This window comes from Scomber japonicus, chromosome 2 (assembly GCF_027409825.1).
Source record: "Scomber japonicus isolate fScoJap1 chromosome 2, fScoJap1.pri, whole genome shotgun sequence".
Taxonomy (NCBI): domain Eukaryota; kingdom Metazoa; phylum Chordata; class Actinopteri; order Scombriformes; family Scombridae; genus Scomber; species Scomber japonicus.
Window position 1 is genome coordinate 28,012,002 of NC_070579.1, and position 21,023 is coordinate 28,033,024.

The 21,023-nt window shown below is 38.8% G+C and overlaps 1 protein-coding gene across 1 annotated transcript in view; it reads right to left on the reverse strand.

Moving 5' to 3' along the window:
• The window catches only part of LOC128375937 (zeta-sarcoglycan), a 160,884-nt gene extending 145,551 nt beyond the window's left edge, over positions 1 to 15,333 (reverse strand). The window contains exon 1 of the mRNA XM_053336363.1: positions 15,124 to 15,333. Coding sequence (XP_053192338.1) covers positions 15,124 to 15,333 — 210 coding nt within the window. The remainder of the gene's footprint in view (positions 1 to 15,123) is intronic.
• Positions 15,334 to 21,023: the final 5,690 nt, after the last annotated feature.

A 21,023-nucleotide genomic window follows, 5' to 3' on the forward strand; every position in this document is an offset into this window, starting at 1 on the left:
TGCATATGGTTGGACTTTTTTTCACCTTTCCTCAGGGAGTAAATGTCTCATGGTATTAGTCAGTGCGTTAAGGTACAGTATTTGTCACGCTGTCTCATTTTGTCTTTCTCAAAGATGATCCATCGACACAGCAGCAGAAACACAATGACACTGACAATAACATACCAATGCAAAAAGCACTCCTGTTCCACTTAAACTTGTGAATACTGATGTCACCATTTATTGACTCAAGTGTGGGTAATACCATGCTGTTTTCAAATCAAGTTGACAGTTAAGACATTTGGTGATTACAGTTCTTAAAATGTCATCATAGAAAATAAATATTTGTCAAATATCTTTGATTTACAATTACACAGTGTCCAGTAATTTCAAAATATGACAATAGCTGTATCTAGAGCTGAAATCAGAAGGACTGTGAGTAAAAAAAACAAACACAATATCAATGAATACACACTGATTTACTACTGAGATGTTAAGTCAAGAGTGATGTTAACCACAATAAACCACTACTGAAGAAATTACCAGACAAAAAACTGAACCTGAGTCATTCTTCTTTTCTTTTTCTTTGGTACAGTCTGTTACTTAACGTTCAGAATGTATTATTTCTTTTCTACAAAGTAAATGTGTGAGTAGTCAGTGGTATAATGGTTTGAAAGAGGTGATGAATAATCTATAAGGTAATAAAAGTTATGAACAGCTTGCTCATTTCCAGGTGGGGACAAAATGTTGCCAGTGCAAAGTTGGCGTGATACGATACGTGATATGAATACTTAATGGATATTGATATATAAACTAATATGATCAAAAGTTAGGGTTAGGGGTTACAGTTAGGGTTAGGTTCGGGTTAGAGACCACCTCTTTTTGGAGGTCTCGGTCCGCTTGATTTAGTGCGCACCCGAGTGTGATTAATGCTTTCACACCAACAAAACGAACCGAACTAAGAGCTTTTGGTCCGAATGGACTGTTTAGTGTGTACCAACAGCTGTTGTTGTGAAAGCACCCATAGAGTAGCACTGAAGTAAACAATTAAATCAAAGTAACACTGAAAAGCAAACCAAACAAAACATAATTAAAACAAACAACAAAACCCAGCAGCTATACAGCAGATCCCTGGTCAGACTCCCCCAACTACTGTACCGCTATACATCAATGCTGAAGAAGCTCAACACACATATAAGCATGTAACACATACACAATAGTGAAGACACATCCCCAACACTATGAACTCATCCTTTGAACTTATTTATTTGTTCACTTTTAGTAACACCCAGCAAGGATGCCATAACATTATCACACGCCAAGCAAGATCACCTGCTGTCTGAGTCAGCCTGCCACAAGCAGCTCTGTGTAGCATGCTGCTTCTATTGCCTCATGAAGCCAAACTCAATTCATTCACTCAGTGGCGTGATCACCACTACATGAGGCAGACCAGTCCTTTGTAGAAGAGACAAAGCCCAAAGTAGCACACACAGATCGCCAACAAGTAAATCTTATTGCCTTATTACACTATGACAAACTGACTGACCGAGTGTGTTTGCTAACCTGGTTCTGCACATTTTCCAAGGATGGCCTTCAAGTATCACATCGTTATGACCACCCAGGGGTTAAATGGAGGCAATCTCTTATTCTCTTAAAGAAAATCAAAGTACGAAAATAAATTGCAAATCATTTTAAAGTTTCCGAAAGTCCAACCTTTTTTTTTCAAGGATGTATATATGGCCCTTCATCACACAAGAGCAAAGAAATAAATCAAAAGCCATCATGAATAAGACATCACACAAGGTGAGACATGAAAGAAATATAAAAGTGCAGAATCTGTAAGTGTGTTAACTCATTCATTGATTTTAGAAATCCCTAAGTCCCAATTTTTTACTCGTGGCAACACCACAGAGAGTACTAATGCAGAAATGACTGTTGTCAACTAAAAGTATATTGCAGTACATTAAAAAGTTAGGAAAGGTTTCCCAGACTTTCAGCACAGGAAAATAACAATTGTGTATGAAATAATTGATGACAACGTACTTTACAAGCAATACATTGTTTTCATTTATTGCCTTTATACAGCACAGTAGGCTCCTGGTAAAATAATGATTCCTATCTCAACTCAATTTTAGTATAACAAGAATTGAATGCCTGAAGTGTTAAAAGAAAGGAAATGTATACAATCACAAAATAATGAAAGAATTTGATAGACAGTTATAGAATAATGCATTAGTTCAAGGTTAAAACAGGTTGCATGCTTTTTCTGAATATTCTCTTTGTGCTTTGGACCAATCACAAACTAACGGGTACGCACATTTTTAGTCAGTCAGTCTAGTATAATCATTGATCACCATTTTCAATACATCAAGTATACTCATTTATAATCTGAAGGACAGCTAAAGAGCCACACATAAAGCTATTCAACCTGCATGATGCAGGTATTACTGGATGTGTTTTAGATAAAGCAAGATCTTCTTTTCTGTAGTCCATTGGCTGGCCCCCAAATATTAAGAGATAACATGTAACTCACCAATTTCAGATTTTACATAGCCAATTTTGTATGTAACATATACTTTAGATTGAAAGACATACACAATTCAAAAGTATTGTTTCTGCTGTAATAGCTTCATAGTCTTACAGTACATGCATAGCAGGCAAAGTATGTACCATGACATCTAAAATGGTAACCTCAGGGTTAGGATTTTTTTTTTCAACTCTGCAAGCAATTCTGTGAATTAGATGAAATCTATTAGAGTGGAAAAGCACTGATTTGTAACATTTAAGCTTGCTCCATTACTGTTACTGAATTCTTCCATCCATTCAGCTCACATTGATTCATGCATTTTATGCAGCCTTGCACCTCATTCTTTACTATGCATGGATTTGATTGAGTTTACTGAAAAAAGACAAACAGGGCTCGGCTCATCTGGTAGATAGCACCCAGCCTGCTGTGTAACATGTCTGGTCCCCTGATACATAGTATATCCTCTTTTCATGAAAAGTGAGAAGTGCATTCTCCTACCACTTAAGAGGCTAAAAACTAAAATGTATTTACCTTCTATTTCCACAATCAATGTCGATTACTGGACTCATATAATTACTCTAAGCTTCTCCTTCTATTCCATTATACCTGTTCACAACATATAACCATTGCTACACATATTGTGGGCTGCAGCAAAATAAATGCTCAAAGAAGTGTAGAATGACATTTTCTCTAACTTAACTACTTTCATTTCAACTCAAAAAGCAGAATCACAGTAAAAGCTGAATGTTTTGAACTGAGGTCACTTGTAAGTGGCTACTTGAAGGTAATGATAAGGTAGATTCTCTCTGTGTAACTTAAGTCAGGGGGCCAACAGAGCACACATGTAGGTGTGTTCATGCGTCCCTGCCCTTTACTGCAATCATTATCCAAGTCAATAGTGAATGTAGACAGACTATTTATGCAAGAAAGAGTTCAGCATAAGCTCATCCTCTAACGGGTGGCTGCTCTCTGCATGTCTCTTTTACTTAAACAAACACTAATTCACTCCTTTCTATCTCAAAAGAAGGAAGTGAACCTGGAATGTGCAAAATGTATAATGCATAGAGAGTTATGCAAAAATGTAAATATGTATATGTGAGTAACCATGCAAAGAAGATGCCTACACAGGAGGGTTTATGTTGTCTCAAATAGAGATTTGAGGTTTATTTTTTAAGGCTTCATGTCTTATGAAACCTCAGTCTACGTACAAACACACACACACACACACACACACACACACACACACACACACACACACACACACACACACACATGCACATTCACAAGCCAGCATGTCAGCATAAAAGTAAAAGCAATCAAGCGTTTCCCTAAAGACACACGCAGACAAATGCTCCATTTGATTGTCTAAACACATAGTGTATACCGTACACTCTCTCCCTCCAACACTGACTCCATTAAGATGAGCGTGTGTTCATTATTTATCATTGTTTATATCTTTGATAGAGTGCCAGCAGAGATAACAAGACTAAAACTGCTGACAGACAGATATTTTTGCCTTTGCACATATTTAGTACAGACACACTTAACACACCGGATGGAGCACTGTCTTCACTACCAACAAACACACACATGCAAACAAACATACGGAACATATAGTGCTACTGTATAGGAATGGTGTGTGTGTGTTCATGTGTGTGTGTTACTTATTTATCATTGGTTGACACATTGCCACTGGACATAATAGGACTAAAGTGCTGACTGATTCAGATTTAGGTGTCACATATACTCCCAGACACTACTTACTTGTCACACACCCCACACACACACACACACACACACACACAAAATACTCTGGGGTCTCTGCATAAAAATACACATCAAAGTGATTTAATGTTAAAGTTCTTGCTTCTCTGAGGGAGTTTAAGCTGAAAATGTTGCTGACTCTATAAAAAGACATCTTTGTTTTGTGCAGACAGAGATTCAAACTGTTAATCAGAGAGACTTGTTTTCCGTTTTTTTTCCCCCTCCTTCTTTTCTCTTGGTGATATACATTCATTGCTGGAGAGGTTTTGGCTTGCACTCCTCAGAGATCATCTCTCAGTCAAACAGTGTGCGTGGTGCTGTGAGGTCTTGTTTAAATTAAATTTTGAGTGTGAGTTGCGTGCATCCTTGTCTGTTTAACCATGGTGCCTATCACTGCACATGAAATCTCATCACTTGCATTTCAAGTTTAAGAGCTCAGCGGAAATTCAAGTTTGAAGGTAGGACTTGGAGTTTTCACTTTAAAACCATCACTGGGCCTCATTCACAAACAGGGTATATGCACAAATCCATGTTTAAAATATGTGTATTCGTGATTTAAGAACATTTGAGGCATTCGTCATTTTTCTGACACCTAGAATTTTCTGAGGAGTGAAAAAAATGTACGAGTGGTCCAGACGTGTCATACATATCATTAATATATCATTTCTGCCTTTCTTCACTGGGGAGAACAATTCTAATGTCCTAATTTGAATGAATTTGGAGTTTAAATGTAATAGTGAAATTAATAAAAATAATAATAATCAATCCAACTTTCAATAGATAGTGAGAATACTTCATATCAACAAAACTGTACTCACCTTTATGTTACTAGAGACAAATAATCCGCTATGTGCTTATTATCAAGTAATTAGCCAACAAATGATCGTTTCAATAATGTGACAAGGCAACACTCATCCCAAATTCACTATTATGACAGGATAGATTAGTATTAAATCCCTGTTTATTTGTGTGTTCCATTTGTGCCACTCATCGCAGTGTGGCGGTGACACTAATGCGTCACCATCTTAATCAGTGTAGCAGGGACAGGAATATTTACAGCCACATCTGGGTTCAAAACAGTGTCTCAAGCTACAGCACAGGTTTGTCATAAAGCCTGAAAAACAATTTGCATGAGCCAAGTCTAACAGGAGGCAAAAGAAAATGTAATGAGCTCAACGGCTTCATGTGAGGAAGTGGGGAAAGAACATTAGGCAGAAATGTAATGCTCCTGTGAGTCTCATACAGCATGCATTCTTATTAGCACATGATCTATTACCTTTTATGGATTAGTAAGCCCCACATGACAATTTAGAATTGATCTACCTAAAGCAGTGGTTTGACATATTATTTAGATGATCTGTTTCAACCTAAATACTCCGGTTTAGTCCCGTAGTGAGCTGACAGTTAATTGAAATATAAATCTGCTTAGTAGATCTGCTGCATGCTGGACTGAAATCTCTTTGTCATTTCCAGATAAGCCGTTTGCCGATACTCAAGGCATCATTCATTTTCAAATATTGGCCATGTTTAGGTGTTTTGTTGTATGTGTCTACTCTGCAATTAAAAGTAGAAATTATCACCCTCAAGTTTAACACAAAATTCATTTATTTCAAATCTCTCATTCCATGTACATGCCTATGTGCATGTGTGTGCATGTGTGTCACCATTCAAGTGATTAACATCAGGTGTGTCAGCACTCTAAGTCTGATGGAATACGTCACATTAACCCCTCTTCAGTGCATGTGAGTGTGTGTGTGTGTGTGTGTGTGTGTGTGTGTGTGTGTGTGAGTGTGTGCGCATGACACAGGAGGACAGAGTATTTCATGCTAGACTCTCCCATTACCTGAGGTCAGCACTGTTACTGACAAAGTGAGAAAAATGTGTGTGTGCGTGTGTGTGTATGTGTGTGTGAAACGATAAACTACACAGTGCAGATGTGAACAGCCATAATGATGGTGGCTGGTCTAGACGAGGAGCTGAGTACAGCAGGTTTGAGAGCTTATACTGCCTTCAACAGCACATTTTACCCTCACATACACAAACACACACATATGCACACACAACATACACAAACACAATCACACTGAGAAAACAGTCACTGTTACCTGTCACATTATGACACTCATGCCATTTAACCTCATACATGCAGCGGTAACATGCTCAGTGTATCTGAAGTCTATTATTACTGTGAATGTCATTTTAACACAGACAGCAAATGCAGTACACTAACATTAAAACAGCTTTTTTCTGCCACTATTGCTCATTATACTCAATGACTGACCTTACATCCTACAACCTAATGTACAAGTTAATGTAAAATACAAAATCCCATGTCATTTTTAATAAATAAACCCAAATATTATCAATTATTTTAAATGTAATAATGAACTAAATGCAATCTTATTCATCAATAATATCTCAGGTACTGATGAAGAAGCCATTTAATTTTTTTCATAATGTATGAAAGTCAGCTAGTTTTATGGACAGGGGCAAATATGAATTAATAAAGTGAATCAATGTATGGATACAATGAGACAACTGCTATTTCACTGGTTTGTGGAGAGGCCACATGTTTTGAAGGGTCTCTGAACTGGAAAATAGTGACTGTAGCTTGATGAACACTGTAACACTCACACAGCCACACATCAAACTCCACACACTGCCTGTCTCTGGCAGCCCATCATCCACTCACTTCCACTCCATGAGGCAGTGAAACAGACACCTCTCCAAGTCCCTAAGGACCCCAGAGGCAGAGGACAGGAGGGAGAAGCTGAGCGTGGATGATGGGGACACTCTATTTAAACTGCACAGACACACACACACACATGCACACACTCCTATCACTCCCTATTTCCACCTTTTTCCTATCTGTCATGCATCATTCACCATTCTCCCCACTCGCTTTACTTACTCCAATCTCTTCTTTCTCTCTACAACACTGATTTCTCCGATTAGTTTATTTGTAAAGACACTTAAAGCTACACTTGGCAGGGCTTTAATGAAAAAGTACACATATCTCATCAACATAAATCACTAGTGCAGCTGTGACAGCAAAGAGCACCCCATCCGCTAATTGAGATCATGTACCTATCGCCCTATTTGCCTGAAGGAAATGACAAATTCAAACTGCCTGCTAAACAGCACTGAGTAAATTCGCTACATGGAGAAAAGTGGATCTTCCTTCTCTTTCTATTTCCTTTAATCTCCTTTGGCATGTTACATTATACTATCTTTATTTACAGCTCAGTACTTTATTATTATTTTTTCCTTCTGTGAGGAAACAGCACAACTACTGTATGGGAATGTATTCAAGATTCAAGGGGTCAAGGATTTAATCTTGATGTACTGAATGAATTACCCTTAAAAACATTTCATTTTGAATATCCATCCATCCATCCATCTTCTTGCCGCTTTATCCAGGGTTGGGTCGCGGGGGCAGCAGCCTAAGCAGGGAAACCCAGACTTCACAGCCACTTCGTCCAGCTCTTCCGATACCCTGTACTCACGGAGTACCCCATGACAGGCATCGACCACCTTACGGCTACAGCACCTGATGGCCGCCTTGACAATGGAGGCACGGAACATGGCCCACTCGGGACTCAATGTTCCTCCCAATCACACCCCTTTGGGTCTCACTCTTGTTGCCAACATGAACGTTGAAGTCCCCCAGCAGAACGAGGGAAGCCCCAGAGGGAGCACTCTCCAGCACCCCCTCAAAGAAGTCCAAAAATGGTAGATACTCTGAGCTGCTGTTTGGACCATAGGCACAAGTCAGGATCCGTCCTCCCACCTGAAGGCAGAGGGAGGCTACCCTCTCGTCCACTGGGGTAAATTCCAACATACAGGCACCAAGCTGGGGGGCCCGGCGCCTCTCACCAGTGGCAACTCCAGAGTGGAGTCCAACCCCTCTCGAGGAGACTGGTTCCAGAGCCCTTGCTATGCGTCGAGGTGAGACTGACTATATCTAGCCGGAACTTCTCAACCACATGCACCAGCTCAGGCTCCTTCCCCACCAGAGAGGTGATATTCCACGTCCTTAAAGTTAGCTTCTGCAGCCGAGGGTCGGACCGCCAAGGTCCCCGCCTTCGGCTGCCGCCCAGCTCACAGTGTACCAAGGTGGTCAAAAAGTAGCTCAATTTGAATAATGATTATTAAATTGACATTACTGAAGTAACAGTATGGCAAATTTACAGTGACGTTAAATACAATTTGGGATGATCCAAAAATGTTCATACATACAGTAAAACATGTATCTTGGATGGTGATTATCGACATCTCTATGTATTTTGAATTTACACTAAGAATGTGATGGGATCTCGCAATATTAAAACATGACAATATTAGTCTGTCTTAGGCTGTCAGGAAAGCAAAACAGCAGCGACTAGTGACTTGGAGAACAGTGAACAGTCAGCATGATAGTTTTGCAACACAAGGATTTGTGTTCATGTTATATCTCAATGTGCCTTTATAAGCATGGCACACAAGGCTGTAAACTGTTATAAATCATACATGGCATGGTCGTGTCAGGTATAATCTTATCCATTCTAAAATTCACAGTGGATTGGTAGATTAAACAGCAAAATGAGACCTGAGAAAAACTGATACTCAGATATGAACAATATCTGTGTCTATCTCTACTGCCTCACTTTTACAAGCTACTCATAAACTAGATTTGTTTTTGCCCATTTTATCCCTGTTGTGTTTCCTTGACGCAACCCTATTTTATGTTGCCATAACCCCATTTGTAATTAATGCTGGTCATTTTTATTGTTTTTCAAATTGTTGTTTTATTGTCTTTAAAGCACGTTGTAACTCTGGTCTGAAAAGTACCACAATTTTTATTTTATGACTCAGCTGATTGGCAGCCAATCACAATCTGAAAATAAAAAGCACACTTCACACGCTGGCAGTAAAAGTCTACCATCATCACCTGTATGTGAAAATGCTGAAACAAATTACAGAGCACTGACAGTTTTATTGTTATTCTTATACTATTCATTACTTTGATGTGGTATTTATCAGTTTAATGTGGTAAAGAATTAAAAGTTCACAAAGTCTCAGCACAAAGTTCAACACTGAAAGAAACAGGAGTCTTATGCTATTAAATGGTTTAGATCTCACTATAGAGACAAATACTCTATTCTCCCTCTTTTACCATGAGTATTCAGGGAAGTCTATCACTCATATTGGGTAAAAGAAACCTAAATTAATTGGAGTGTAAATAAAAAAGTAAAAATGCTGATAAGTCATATCTGGTTTATGAGTTCAGTGTGCAAGGGGAGCTTCTTAAAGCTTGTATGCACATATTGTATGAGGCCATTATGGCAGCATGCATAGCAGCACACTACAAACTGTGTTATGAAGGGATAAAACACTGTGGGTTGAGCAGGTATTGGCATGAATAACACACACTGGGATTAGGCTGGTGAGTGACAACTGAAATTGAATGTACCTGCAGTGGAAGCCCAAAGGACTCAGGGGAGGACAGACACACACACACACACACACACACACACACACACACACATACACACACACACACACACACACACACACACACACACACACACACACACACACACACACACACACACACACACACACACACACAACACAAATGTAGGTATAGACACACGCAAGCATGCAAAGGCACACATGCACAAACATGCACACATACTCACACACATTAACATGAACAAGTGCTGAATAATTGCTGGCACATACATACACATATATTCTCCCTCTCTGTTGCTCGCTCTCTTTCAAACACATGTGTAAACTCCTTGTGTGCCCAAGTCCCTACTCTCCAATTTACTACCAGAGCTGCGTCTTCTCCCCACACAGTCACAATGAGAATCACATCTGGCAACTCCAAACCAAACAAAAAGTTTGAAAAGCCTTTACTGCCACTTGGACGTGATTTGGATGGCGATGATGAAAAAGACAATTGTGAAGCCATAGCAGAAATATCTTCCTATAGTCAGATTTGAAATGTGACATTATGAAATTCACAAAGGCAGTTTTGCATCTGTGATTGTATTTGTGACAGATATCATTTTTTATGTTATTTGCCTTGCATACAGCAGAAGTGCAACGTGGCAACAAATATAGTAATTACAGAACGTTTAGAAAGTTTAACTTTATGCAAATGTGCAAAATGTAATTTTGAATAAAACTGTTGTACTTGGGTTGATTGCAACATTAAACAAATGTGCAACAAAGGAAAAAAGTCCTGTCAACCAATTGGAGCTGAATATTTAAATGATGTGCTCAGCACAAACATAGCAGAGAGATACAGATAGTGAGTGAAGGGCAAGAGATAGTCTGCCTCTGTAAGTAAATGCTTGATTAGCAGACTCCAAATGAACTTTGGTCAATTAATTCAAGACATTTTATTCAATACACGATAAAAGGGTTGTTGCTTTGTGTCTCCAGTAGCTTGGTTTGTATTGTGAACACCGTAAGACTTTAGATAAAAGTTTGCTTTGCCAAGTTTATTTGAATAATGCCATCAACAACATGAACTGCATGTTTCATGTTTCTAATTGCTTTGTTGTTCAAATAAAAAAATGTGAAATACACAAGGCTCGTATTGACAGCCTTGTGAAAGTTGATAAAAGATGGGTTTCTTCCCTCTTTTGGATTTGACAAACATATTTGTTAGATAAGCCTCACCTGTATTTATTTTATTCTCCATCAAAATCTTTGACTTCACATATTGTTTTACTTTCGGATTAATCTTGTAATCTCGTTATGATCGCATCAGAGAGCACAGGTGGAGCTAATTAAATAAAATAATAAATAAAAATTTGAAAAAAAAAAAGAAAAAAAAAAAGAATTGGCTCTGTTCCAGCCATTACAGCAATGCAATGCAGCAATTAATCATCTACTTAAACTTGTGATTTTCAGGTCAAACTGCTGTGAAAAAAGGTTGACAAAATTTTAGTTTCATTCCAGATTTTTCTCCTTGATCATATGTTACAGAATGAATGGTTAAAAAACTAAAAATAATATTGTAAAAACCATGCCAATCAAAAACCACTAGAATTTGTGATGAAACCAAATAAAATAATTATCTCTCTCTCTCTTCCACTTAAACATCTACAAGGACTCTTAATTATGTTAATTGCAGATTGATTATGGATGCTTATGCCTTCGTAAACATACCTCTAGAGGAAACAGCTGTATTTGAGAGAACACTACTCTTGTGATCTTTTTTCCAATTCTTTTCAGGTTTCTTTTACAGCATTAATGCAGTCAAACATAGCTGTAAACATTCTTTGAAATGCTAATGCTGCTGCTATGTGACACTTTTTGATGCTGTTTTGGATGAAGCCATGATAGGGTCATGATGGGTTTAAAAGTATGAACTGATGGTTCCTTTCCTACATTAAATTTCTCAGCTGTTAAGTAATAGATGATCCCACTGTGAATGTGACTTTGAATGTTAAATGATCTAATGCATAGACACAACAAAAAGCTTTATCTGAGGCCCTCTACTGGAAGATGTGACTGAACCAAGTGTAGACATACATGTATTCGCTGTGATCAACACTCTAGCGCCTTTTCTATCATATTCATCACTCTCTTCTTCCCTATCCCAGGTCCCCCCTTTCTCCAAATACTAAGAATTTGTTATCCTCGCACAAAACACATTGTAAAGCCAGTTGCTCTCTCTAAAGCCTAACCACAAAGTACTGCCAGGGATTGGAATCATAGTTGGGAGACTTGAGGGATGCTGTTGCAGGATAACACACAGGATATTAATCTGTATGATATATAATTCAAGATCCGTCTAAAGTTTGAGAGCTGACAGAAAACAGGGAGCAAGAGAGAGGTCAAATGCAATAAAAACATTATTCCTTCTCAGTATCATTGTTTCTTCTATAATATCTTTTCTTTTTCTTGCAAACTCAAAAGTAAAAGTCGTTGATTCGTGCTTCTTTTTCATACATCATTTGTATATATAAGATACTCTCTGCTAGCATTCATCAGACACAAAGTTATAATTCACACATAATTCATTGTATTTGGTTAAAGTGAGGCAACAAAAATCACTTGAATGAAGGGAATCATCATGGCTAGGGTAAAATTATAAAATTGTCAAAGAAGATGAGATACTTTTCACTGCTCTACTGACTGTGACCAACGTAGGTCTTCCTGCATTGGCACTGAATATTACATCTAAACATCACATTCTGAATCCCACTATGTGCTTTAAAATCCTTTCACGCACCCTTCTGCTACCAATAACCAACACAGTTTTTTATTTTTTTATTTATATACTTATATTCACACTTTCAACATTAGCTTTTTTGTTTATTGTTGTTTTTTCCCCCACTCTTTACTCCCAACCTGCCTTTATGACTCCTGTCTCTGGGTCTCTCATACTGTCTCTCTTTTTCACACTACCAGTATATTACCTTCTTCTCTTTTATGCTTAATGCTGCCTGCCTTCCCTCAGGCATATTCTTGAGCAGTCTTTCCTCTCCTTTTTTTTTACCCTGCTTCTCTTATATCCCCTCTTATATTTATTGAAAGGCATGACGGGAGTGGGGAGGGGCTTTACCAGAGGTTTGCAGGGGTCACATTCTTCCTCATTTGCATATATACTATCACAGTGTAGTTCTTTGAGCCCTAAGGCTATATAGAATATTGGCTGTATGAGTACTTGAATGACACACACAGAGAAACTAAAGGTTAAGGAGACATACAAACACATGCAGAGGCAAGCATTGACTAGAGATACTGTAGATCAAAATATTCTTTAAGTGCCTGACATTACTATCTTGTGTCTGATGAAAACAAACATCTGTTTAGTATTTTCTGTATAGGATATTACTGCTTCACTTGGTGTCGCTTTTCCCCAGTCAGCCAAGTCAAATGTACGTATTTGGCATTTTAAAAGTACAAAACCATTGGGTATTAAAGTGATTTCCAAAAAAAGGTGCTTACAAAGCAGTGAACAGCAACAGCAATGAGAAAACATAATAAAAATGTGGGTGTAGTTAAAATCACAAAATAAGAGCAATAGAGCATAAAAGGCCCGCTGGGCACATTGAAAAGACAGTGAAAAAAAAAAAGTTGTGAGAAGGGTTTTGAATATTTGGACTGATTCAGTGTTAGTCAGTGTTTCACTGAAGGCTATCACGATCATCACGATTAAAAGAAAACAACGTTGACTGTTAACTGTTGAAATGAACAGTGGTCTCCTGTGTCTAACCTGGTTGACCCAACACTGTTCATGTTCAACTTCGAGTTTAGTTGTACAGCACAAGATGATACAAGAATGAAGCAAAGTGCTTTACATAAGTGAAGTGAATGCTGAATAAAAAAATAATGTCTTAAGTGTATTTCAAAAAGATGATGTTGGTGTAAAGCTCAATTCAGCAGGTAGGATGTTACACGCTTTAGGTGTGTTAAAACCAAAAAGGTTAGGGTTAGGGCTGTCATGTGACCTATGAAATCTTCCAGGAAACTGGGAGCATGTTGGATACTGTATGTCTGGGAGCTGATAAGTCAGTACTTTGTAAACCAGGAGCAAAACCTTAAAGTCAAACCTGTAATAAACAAGTAGCCACTGGAGTTGTAGTTGAGAAGTGGTTGACATGGTTAAACTGTGTGGTGCTAGTTAGGATAAAGGCAGCTATTTGAATGAGCTGAGGCTGTTGAACTGCTTTTTAAAGGTAGACAAGTGAAATCGGCCTTTACAATAATATATTCAGCTGTTGACAAAAGCATCACATTGTTGAAATGTGGGTGGTGGTGGAAAAGCTACTTTGGTGATGTTGATGTGTGGATAGAAATTCAGGCCAGCGTCAACAATGACTTTCATGTTCCCAGCTTGGTCAGAAGTAAATAAAGACCATATCTACAAATAAACATACTTGCTGCTTTTGAAGTGTTGTAAAATCCATAGATTAATGTACTTCAGGCAGTTGAGTTGCTGATTTTATCAAGCAGAGGAGTGTGTGTTATCAGTGTAGGCACGATAACTGATCATGTGTCTGATGATGATGGAGCCAAGTGGAAGCATGTATAGAAACAAACAGGAGGGACCAAGAATGGACCCTTGTGGGACTCCATAAAGCATATTCAATTCACTAGAAGTGCACAGCACAGTGTCAGATACACCTACCCAGCTCTCATACTTAGATTATATTAGGCTGCTGAACAGTCTGTTTTAAGTCTTGATCAACACCACTGGAAACTCTTGGTTAAGGGGCAAAGGAAACCTAATTTTGTCATAAAAATACTGGCAAATTATGTTGTTTTGCAAGTGGAAGAAAAACAAAATGTGACACTGAATGTTTTGTGTGTTATACTCTAAATGCTGCTCAACTAAGAAGAAAACAGTAAAATAAAAGTGATCACATATTTTTGGAAATGCGTGCTGGAAAAAAATCCAATTTAATTTTAATGTTGCTTTCAAACTATTAGCCAGCATAGAGTCAATTTGACCATAAATACATAAACAAACTGAGAATGAACACTGAGAGTGGACACCACTAATTTGATGGTATATTAGTGCAGCCACACACACATTCCTGTTGAACTGCTGTTGATTGTATCATTACTCTAATGTTTTGTTACATGACAGAAAAACCTTTTACTCCACCTCTCACAGATTTCTCACATGAACTCCCACATAAACACCAAAGCATATAATATCCTGGCATTTTAATGAGACACATACACACACACACACACACACACACACACACACACACACACACACACACACACACACACACACACACACACACACACACACACACACACACACACACACACACACGCACACACACACACACACACACACACACGCACACACACACACACACGCCTCTTACCGGAGTGAAGTTCATGACTTTAAGGATCCAGATGGTCAGCGCCAGGTTGACGATCATAGTGACAAGTAGGAGGAGGATAAAGAAGTACAAGCATCTTTTCCTCCAGCCATAGATGCCCACTGCTGGGTAAACCTGGGCACCACACACTGACGCCCCACGCTGGTGGAGCGGGTTGGGCTGCGCTGCAAGGATATACTGCTCCTGGGTCATCTATAAGAGACACAAATATGAAAAATGTATGAAACACCCATTTTAATTTGATATTTGTCTTTAATCTATGTTACACTGCTCACCATATTAAGGTAACGGAAGACTCAGGTTAATGATTAATTATTTTAAAATGTACTTCATTTTTAAGATATTTCTCATTAGGAGCAAAATCTAAAATGGTGCAACTTCGAAAAGATGCTAGACAAAAGTTGAGGAAACTATTTTAAGGAGAATGGGAGAGAGAAACAACATGTTTATTCCTCTTTTTCCATCCATGTGGTGCAGACGAAGATAAGCCAGAGGGAGGAGAGAGTGAACTTTAGGGGGTTTTGATCATGGTAGAGGAAAGGATGGCAACTGTATTAAACAGGTGAAGATAAAGAGGAAAGGTAGAACAAGATATAACAGCAGAGAGAGAGAGAGAGAGGGAAAGAGAAGAAGCGTGAGAGATTGAAAGAGTCTAAGAGTAAGAGAGCAGGGTTAAGCGTGAAAGAGAGAGACCAAAGCATGATAAAAATGAGATAGAGGAAGAGCGGTGAAGTGGAGACATAGCACGTCGTCAAGTACTGAGAGATAGAAGGAGAGGATGGAAAGAGAGAGAGGGCAGATAAGACAGCAGAGGAGGACAGAGCCCATTAGTTGTAGTGCAGCAGGAGGAGTCATCGGTGGCGAGAGATATGGACACTGGCTGCAAGGCACTACTATCTCTGTCCATCTCTGCCTCTCTAACTCACTCTCACTCTCTTTACCTTGCTCTCTCTACCTCAATTTCTTGCTCCCTCTCTTCTTTCCCACTACCTAATTCACTTCCTATCTCACTTCTCTCCCTCTCTTTATCAGTGTCTCTCTCTTTCTCTCTCTGTCTCACACACACACACACACACATTATGTCTTTATTTGCTGAGGCTGCATGACCTTAACACCTCACCGACTGTTGATCCCCCCCCCCCCCCCGCCCCCGCCCCAGTGCTCTTTCTCCATATAGTCTCACATGATGATACCAACAAGCCTTGATGGGAAACAGAAACGCTGACTCTTGCCTTGTCTGCAGGAAAAGAAAAAAAAAAAGAAAATGCAGACCTGGCCTGTTCAAGTTTGGTTGTTGTTTCACTGGTAAAGTATCATCCTGTTTTTCATACATACAAAAAAGAAAAGCCCAAGGTCTTATTGCAACATGGATTTTATTGCAATGAACAAATACTTTTTAAACTTGGCATACTGGACTTTAGAGATTGTTGAGTTTAGATTGTGTGGCAATATATAACCACACACACTGTAGTGGGTTTGTCCTGCCTTTACATTCTCCCATCCTGTACATTAAAGGGAATATTGATTTTAATCAGTTTATGCCTAAGTCCCTATCTTCTTGAAAGGCTTCAGTATCTTTGATGATACCAACAACATCACACAAGCTGCACAAAACTGCCATAAGCAAAGAAAGGCACATCCTGTAGTTTCATGTCAAAATCCTACAATAGTCTTTGATCTCACTTCAGCAGCACCAGTCTGACCAGTCCTGTTACATATGGTGTGTTACAGATTTTAACACAATGGTCTGTTTTCCTTTACACTCCACGAACCATTTTCCACCTGAATTAACAGAGATACTGGGTTACTGGACTGTGATAAGACTGAGCAAAAACACATCAAATCCAGACAGAAATGCACCCAAGATGCAATGAAGACCCATCCAACTAAAACATCTCCTGACGTGCACAGAAATACATTTGGTTGCATTAACTGTGAGGTGTCAGTGCAATGACTCTCAACTTTAGCAGAGCAATGCATTTGTTCACGATCAAGAAAAGGAAAAACACAGCATCAGATATTAAAGGTGATATAACATCATAATGTGCTGGGGTTTTTTTTTGGAAGCATGAGAGGAATCTCCTTGTAATGTGCATACCAAATATTTAACACTTAATTAATATCTAAGTAAAATCTGGAAATGAGAAACAAATTAATGCTGAATGGAAAGAAGACTTAGGGCGAATGGTCTAAAAGGGATGGACTTAAGTCCCCTCATTAATCATAGGTGTGTTTTGGGCGTAAGAGTGTCATCTCTCATTCCCTTTAATATCAAGGAGCACTGTCACATTGGCGAATTGCTATTATAACATGAGTTACTTTTGCTGAAAGGAAAGTTGGCTTATGAGCTGCTAACCTCACATTTAATTCATATAAAGGAAGAATATGGAGATATAACCAACCAGTCTGATGAGTGTAGAGGTGTGCAGCAGCCTGGTGTCATCAGCTGTTTTAATAAACAGTGAGTGGCTGTGCGTAATGGCACTGCGCTCTGTGCAGCATCAGAGGCTACAGACTTTCATAGGTTGTTAGGACTGTCCACAGCGGCACTCTCCATTGTTTACAATTAATTAAATCTGATAAATATTATGACTAACTAATATGACTAATATGTATTTTTAATATGTTGATGTACATCATAATATGAATTCACATTGTGGTCCTTTTATTTATAATGTTTGTGTCCGTGTGGTAACAGGCATAGTGTCTTCACCTGTATAGGAACATATTGGACTCTTGATAATACGCCCCTTAAATAAACATATGCGCCAATGACTTTAGACCTGTTTTTTTTTTTGGTCAGTAGTGCAATCGCTTTCCTCTGCCTCAAAATAGCAACGCGCCACCAATGCACCTGACCACACCTCATTTTGAGACCAGCACACCCATAGGCACACAGACTGGTGTAAGTGCATTTGCTATTTAGACAACGTGGGCGACTGTGTAGAAAATGACAACTGTGCCGGGGGAAACTAACAAAGACACATGCGCCACACCCGCCATCCACTGTGCCCCGACCGCAAGATGTCAAGTGGGTTAATGTATGTATGTTTTGCCTTCTAAAATATTCTCAGCTGTCTCGTCTGTCCAGTCTGTCCAGTCTGTCCAGTCTGTCCAGGTACTGTCCATATGAATCAAAAGCGGGGAACTGCTGCAGAATATAGCATTGGAATGAGCTCCTGACCATTTTATATCTGTATTCAGCATCTGCAATGAATCAATAGCAGAGTGTGTTATGTTTGCTGTGTGTGTACTGGAGTTTTCTTTGGTGCCCTAGAATGCTAATCCTTTTTTTTCTGCATGTATCAACACTGGGAATCAATAGGTGCACACATATACTCTCTGTGTGTGTGTGTGGTTATGTTTCTGTCACTTTTTTCCATGAATGTTTCTCAAGGGCGTGCAAATTTCAGGCAAAAAACAAAAAAAAATATAACTAATGAAAACCAAGCATCTTTTTTTTCCCCTCAATCCATTGCAAAAATCCTCCTCTTGTATTCTCTGTCGTTGACTCATTCATTGTCTTGCATACATGTGTATTTGTACCTTGGGTCTCAGTTGTTTCAGGGCCATAAATGGTCATCAGTCCAAATCAGTACCTTGAAAAAACAATTCCCCAATTCTGTACGCCATTTTTCATATTTCTTCACACAAGCTTTTGCAACATCGAAAACCCAACTCCTACGTCCTTTGTTGCCCTTTCCTCACACCGCACTCCATCCTTACTCTTCCTCTCTCTTTCCATTCATTCTTCTCTCTTTACATCTGTCTGTGCAACTGCCATTTCTCTCTCCTTTCACATCTAAAGCATCCTTCTGTCCTTGCCTCTGCTCTCCCCACCTCCCCTCACCCATTTCCCATCCACCCTCTCCTCACATCCTCACTTCATACTTCTGTCCATTTTCCACACTCTTCTTTATTTTCTATCCCAACTCACTTCATTTCTTCTTTTTCGTCTCCCTGTCCTTAACAAATCCATTTTGTTCTCCCCCTTTCTCCTCTCTCCATCCTCCTGTCCTCCACTCATCTCTCCCTCCCTCTCTCTTTCAATGCATTTCTTAGATTGAACTGACAACAGAGTCATCAATCAATCCCATGGTGCGCCCCAGCCCAGAGGCCCTGCACAGCATGACTTAACTTTATTAACATCATAATGCATTGACAGCCATAAAAACAACAGCTACTGAAGCCACATCACCATGGTTACCATTTCAGTATACCATAAACTGTGTAACAATGGCCTAAGCAAGTAGTAATACAACCTTGTGTTCAAGGAGGATTGTGTAAATGACATTTTACAGAATATAAATAACATGATTTTTCATTCTAGGTGATGTGATGATTTATTTAAACCTCTATCAACTGTGGCCTCCAATCATTTGGAGACTTGGACAAATAACTAACACAAGAAATAAATACAATTATTTAATTATTTGGGGAAACCCTAAGGCCCAACCAGTTATATTTACAGTTACAGCCCACCACGTATATTTAGAGAGAGATAGATAGATAGATAGATAGATAGATAGATAGATAGATAGATAGATAGATAGATAGATAGATAGATAGATAGATAGATAGATAGATAGATAGATAGATAGATAGATAGATAGATAGATAGATAGATAGATAGATAGATAGATAGATAGATAGATAGATAGATAGATAGATAGAAAGATAGATAGATAGATAGATAGATAGATAGATAGATAGAGAGATAGAGAGAGAGAGAGAGAGAGAGAGAGAGAGAAAGAGAGAGAGAGAGACAGAGAGTCAGAGAGTCAGAGAGTCAGAGAGTCAGAGAGTCAGAGAGACAGAGACAGAGAAAATAATTAGTTGAGTGGAGATCGTGATCCGACCATGTGACTCCTTTATCCTCACTGATGTACCCCAAAAAGCACAGGCATAAAAGAAGCTGCATTACTTTAATAAGAATTGATACAGTGAAAGGATATGAGAAGATGGGACATATTACATGAAGTACACTTTCTGAAATTGTCTTTCATCTTTCAATCAGCTCACATAAAGCTTACTTTCCATTATAACAAATGGTAAATCACAAATGTGCCTTCATATAAGAAGTCACAGGGGTTCTTTATTATGAATAAATGTATTGTTTTGTCCAGACAGGAAGCAGTATGACTCTGCAATCAAATACATAGCTATCAATGTAAAACTTAATTATTAATTTTGTTTAAATTATGTGTTTACAGCATTTCCTTTTTTTGATGTAAAAGGAAGCATGTTTCAGAGGAATTGGATACTGATGCACAGTGTGATCCTTTCCTATTATATTCCTAAATGAATGTTAATGCATATGAGATGAGAAGTATGTGTCAAGTCCGATTTAGCTTGGAGGAAGTAGCAAATAAAGATGAAGAGTGGGAACAGATGTACACGTGTACAGCCTGATAATGTATGAGAAAGCAAGAGAAATTGGCAGACGGGTGGTTATGGATGGATTTGACATGGATGCATGGATAGATAATGAGTAGAAGGATGGACGGACGGATGTGGAGACAGAAAATTGGACGGTTTAAGATTTTTTCTCCATAGATGAAATCTGTATCAAAGTGCAATTAGTATGCATGTGGCCCATTGGCACTACTGCTGCTATATGTGAAGTGCTGGGGGCGATACAATGTTTCTGTCAGGCAGCATCACACAGCCCAGCTCTCCTCTCATCTGCTTATACTCAATCAATACCACAGCTTCAATATCACTTCACTTCTGATGGACATTCTACCTCTGTTTCTCTTTCTATCAGCCTCTTTAATGCAAGCTTTTACCATGCAGGTGGCAAAGATTGACCACAGTGGGTTGCTTAAAAGTGAATCCGATACTTGGACGGAGGCACTACGCTGTTTCTTTGAATTCATCCT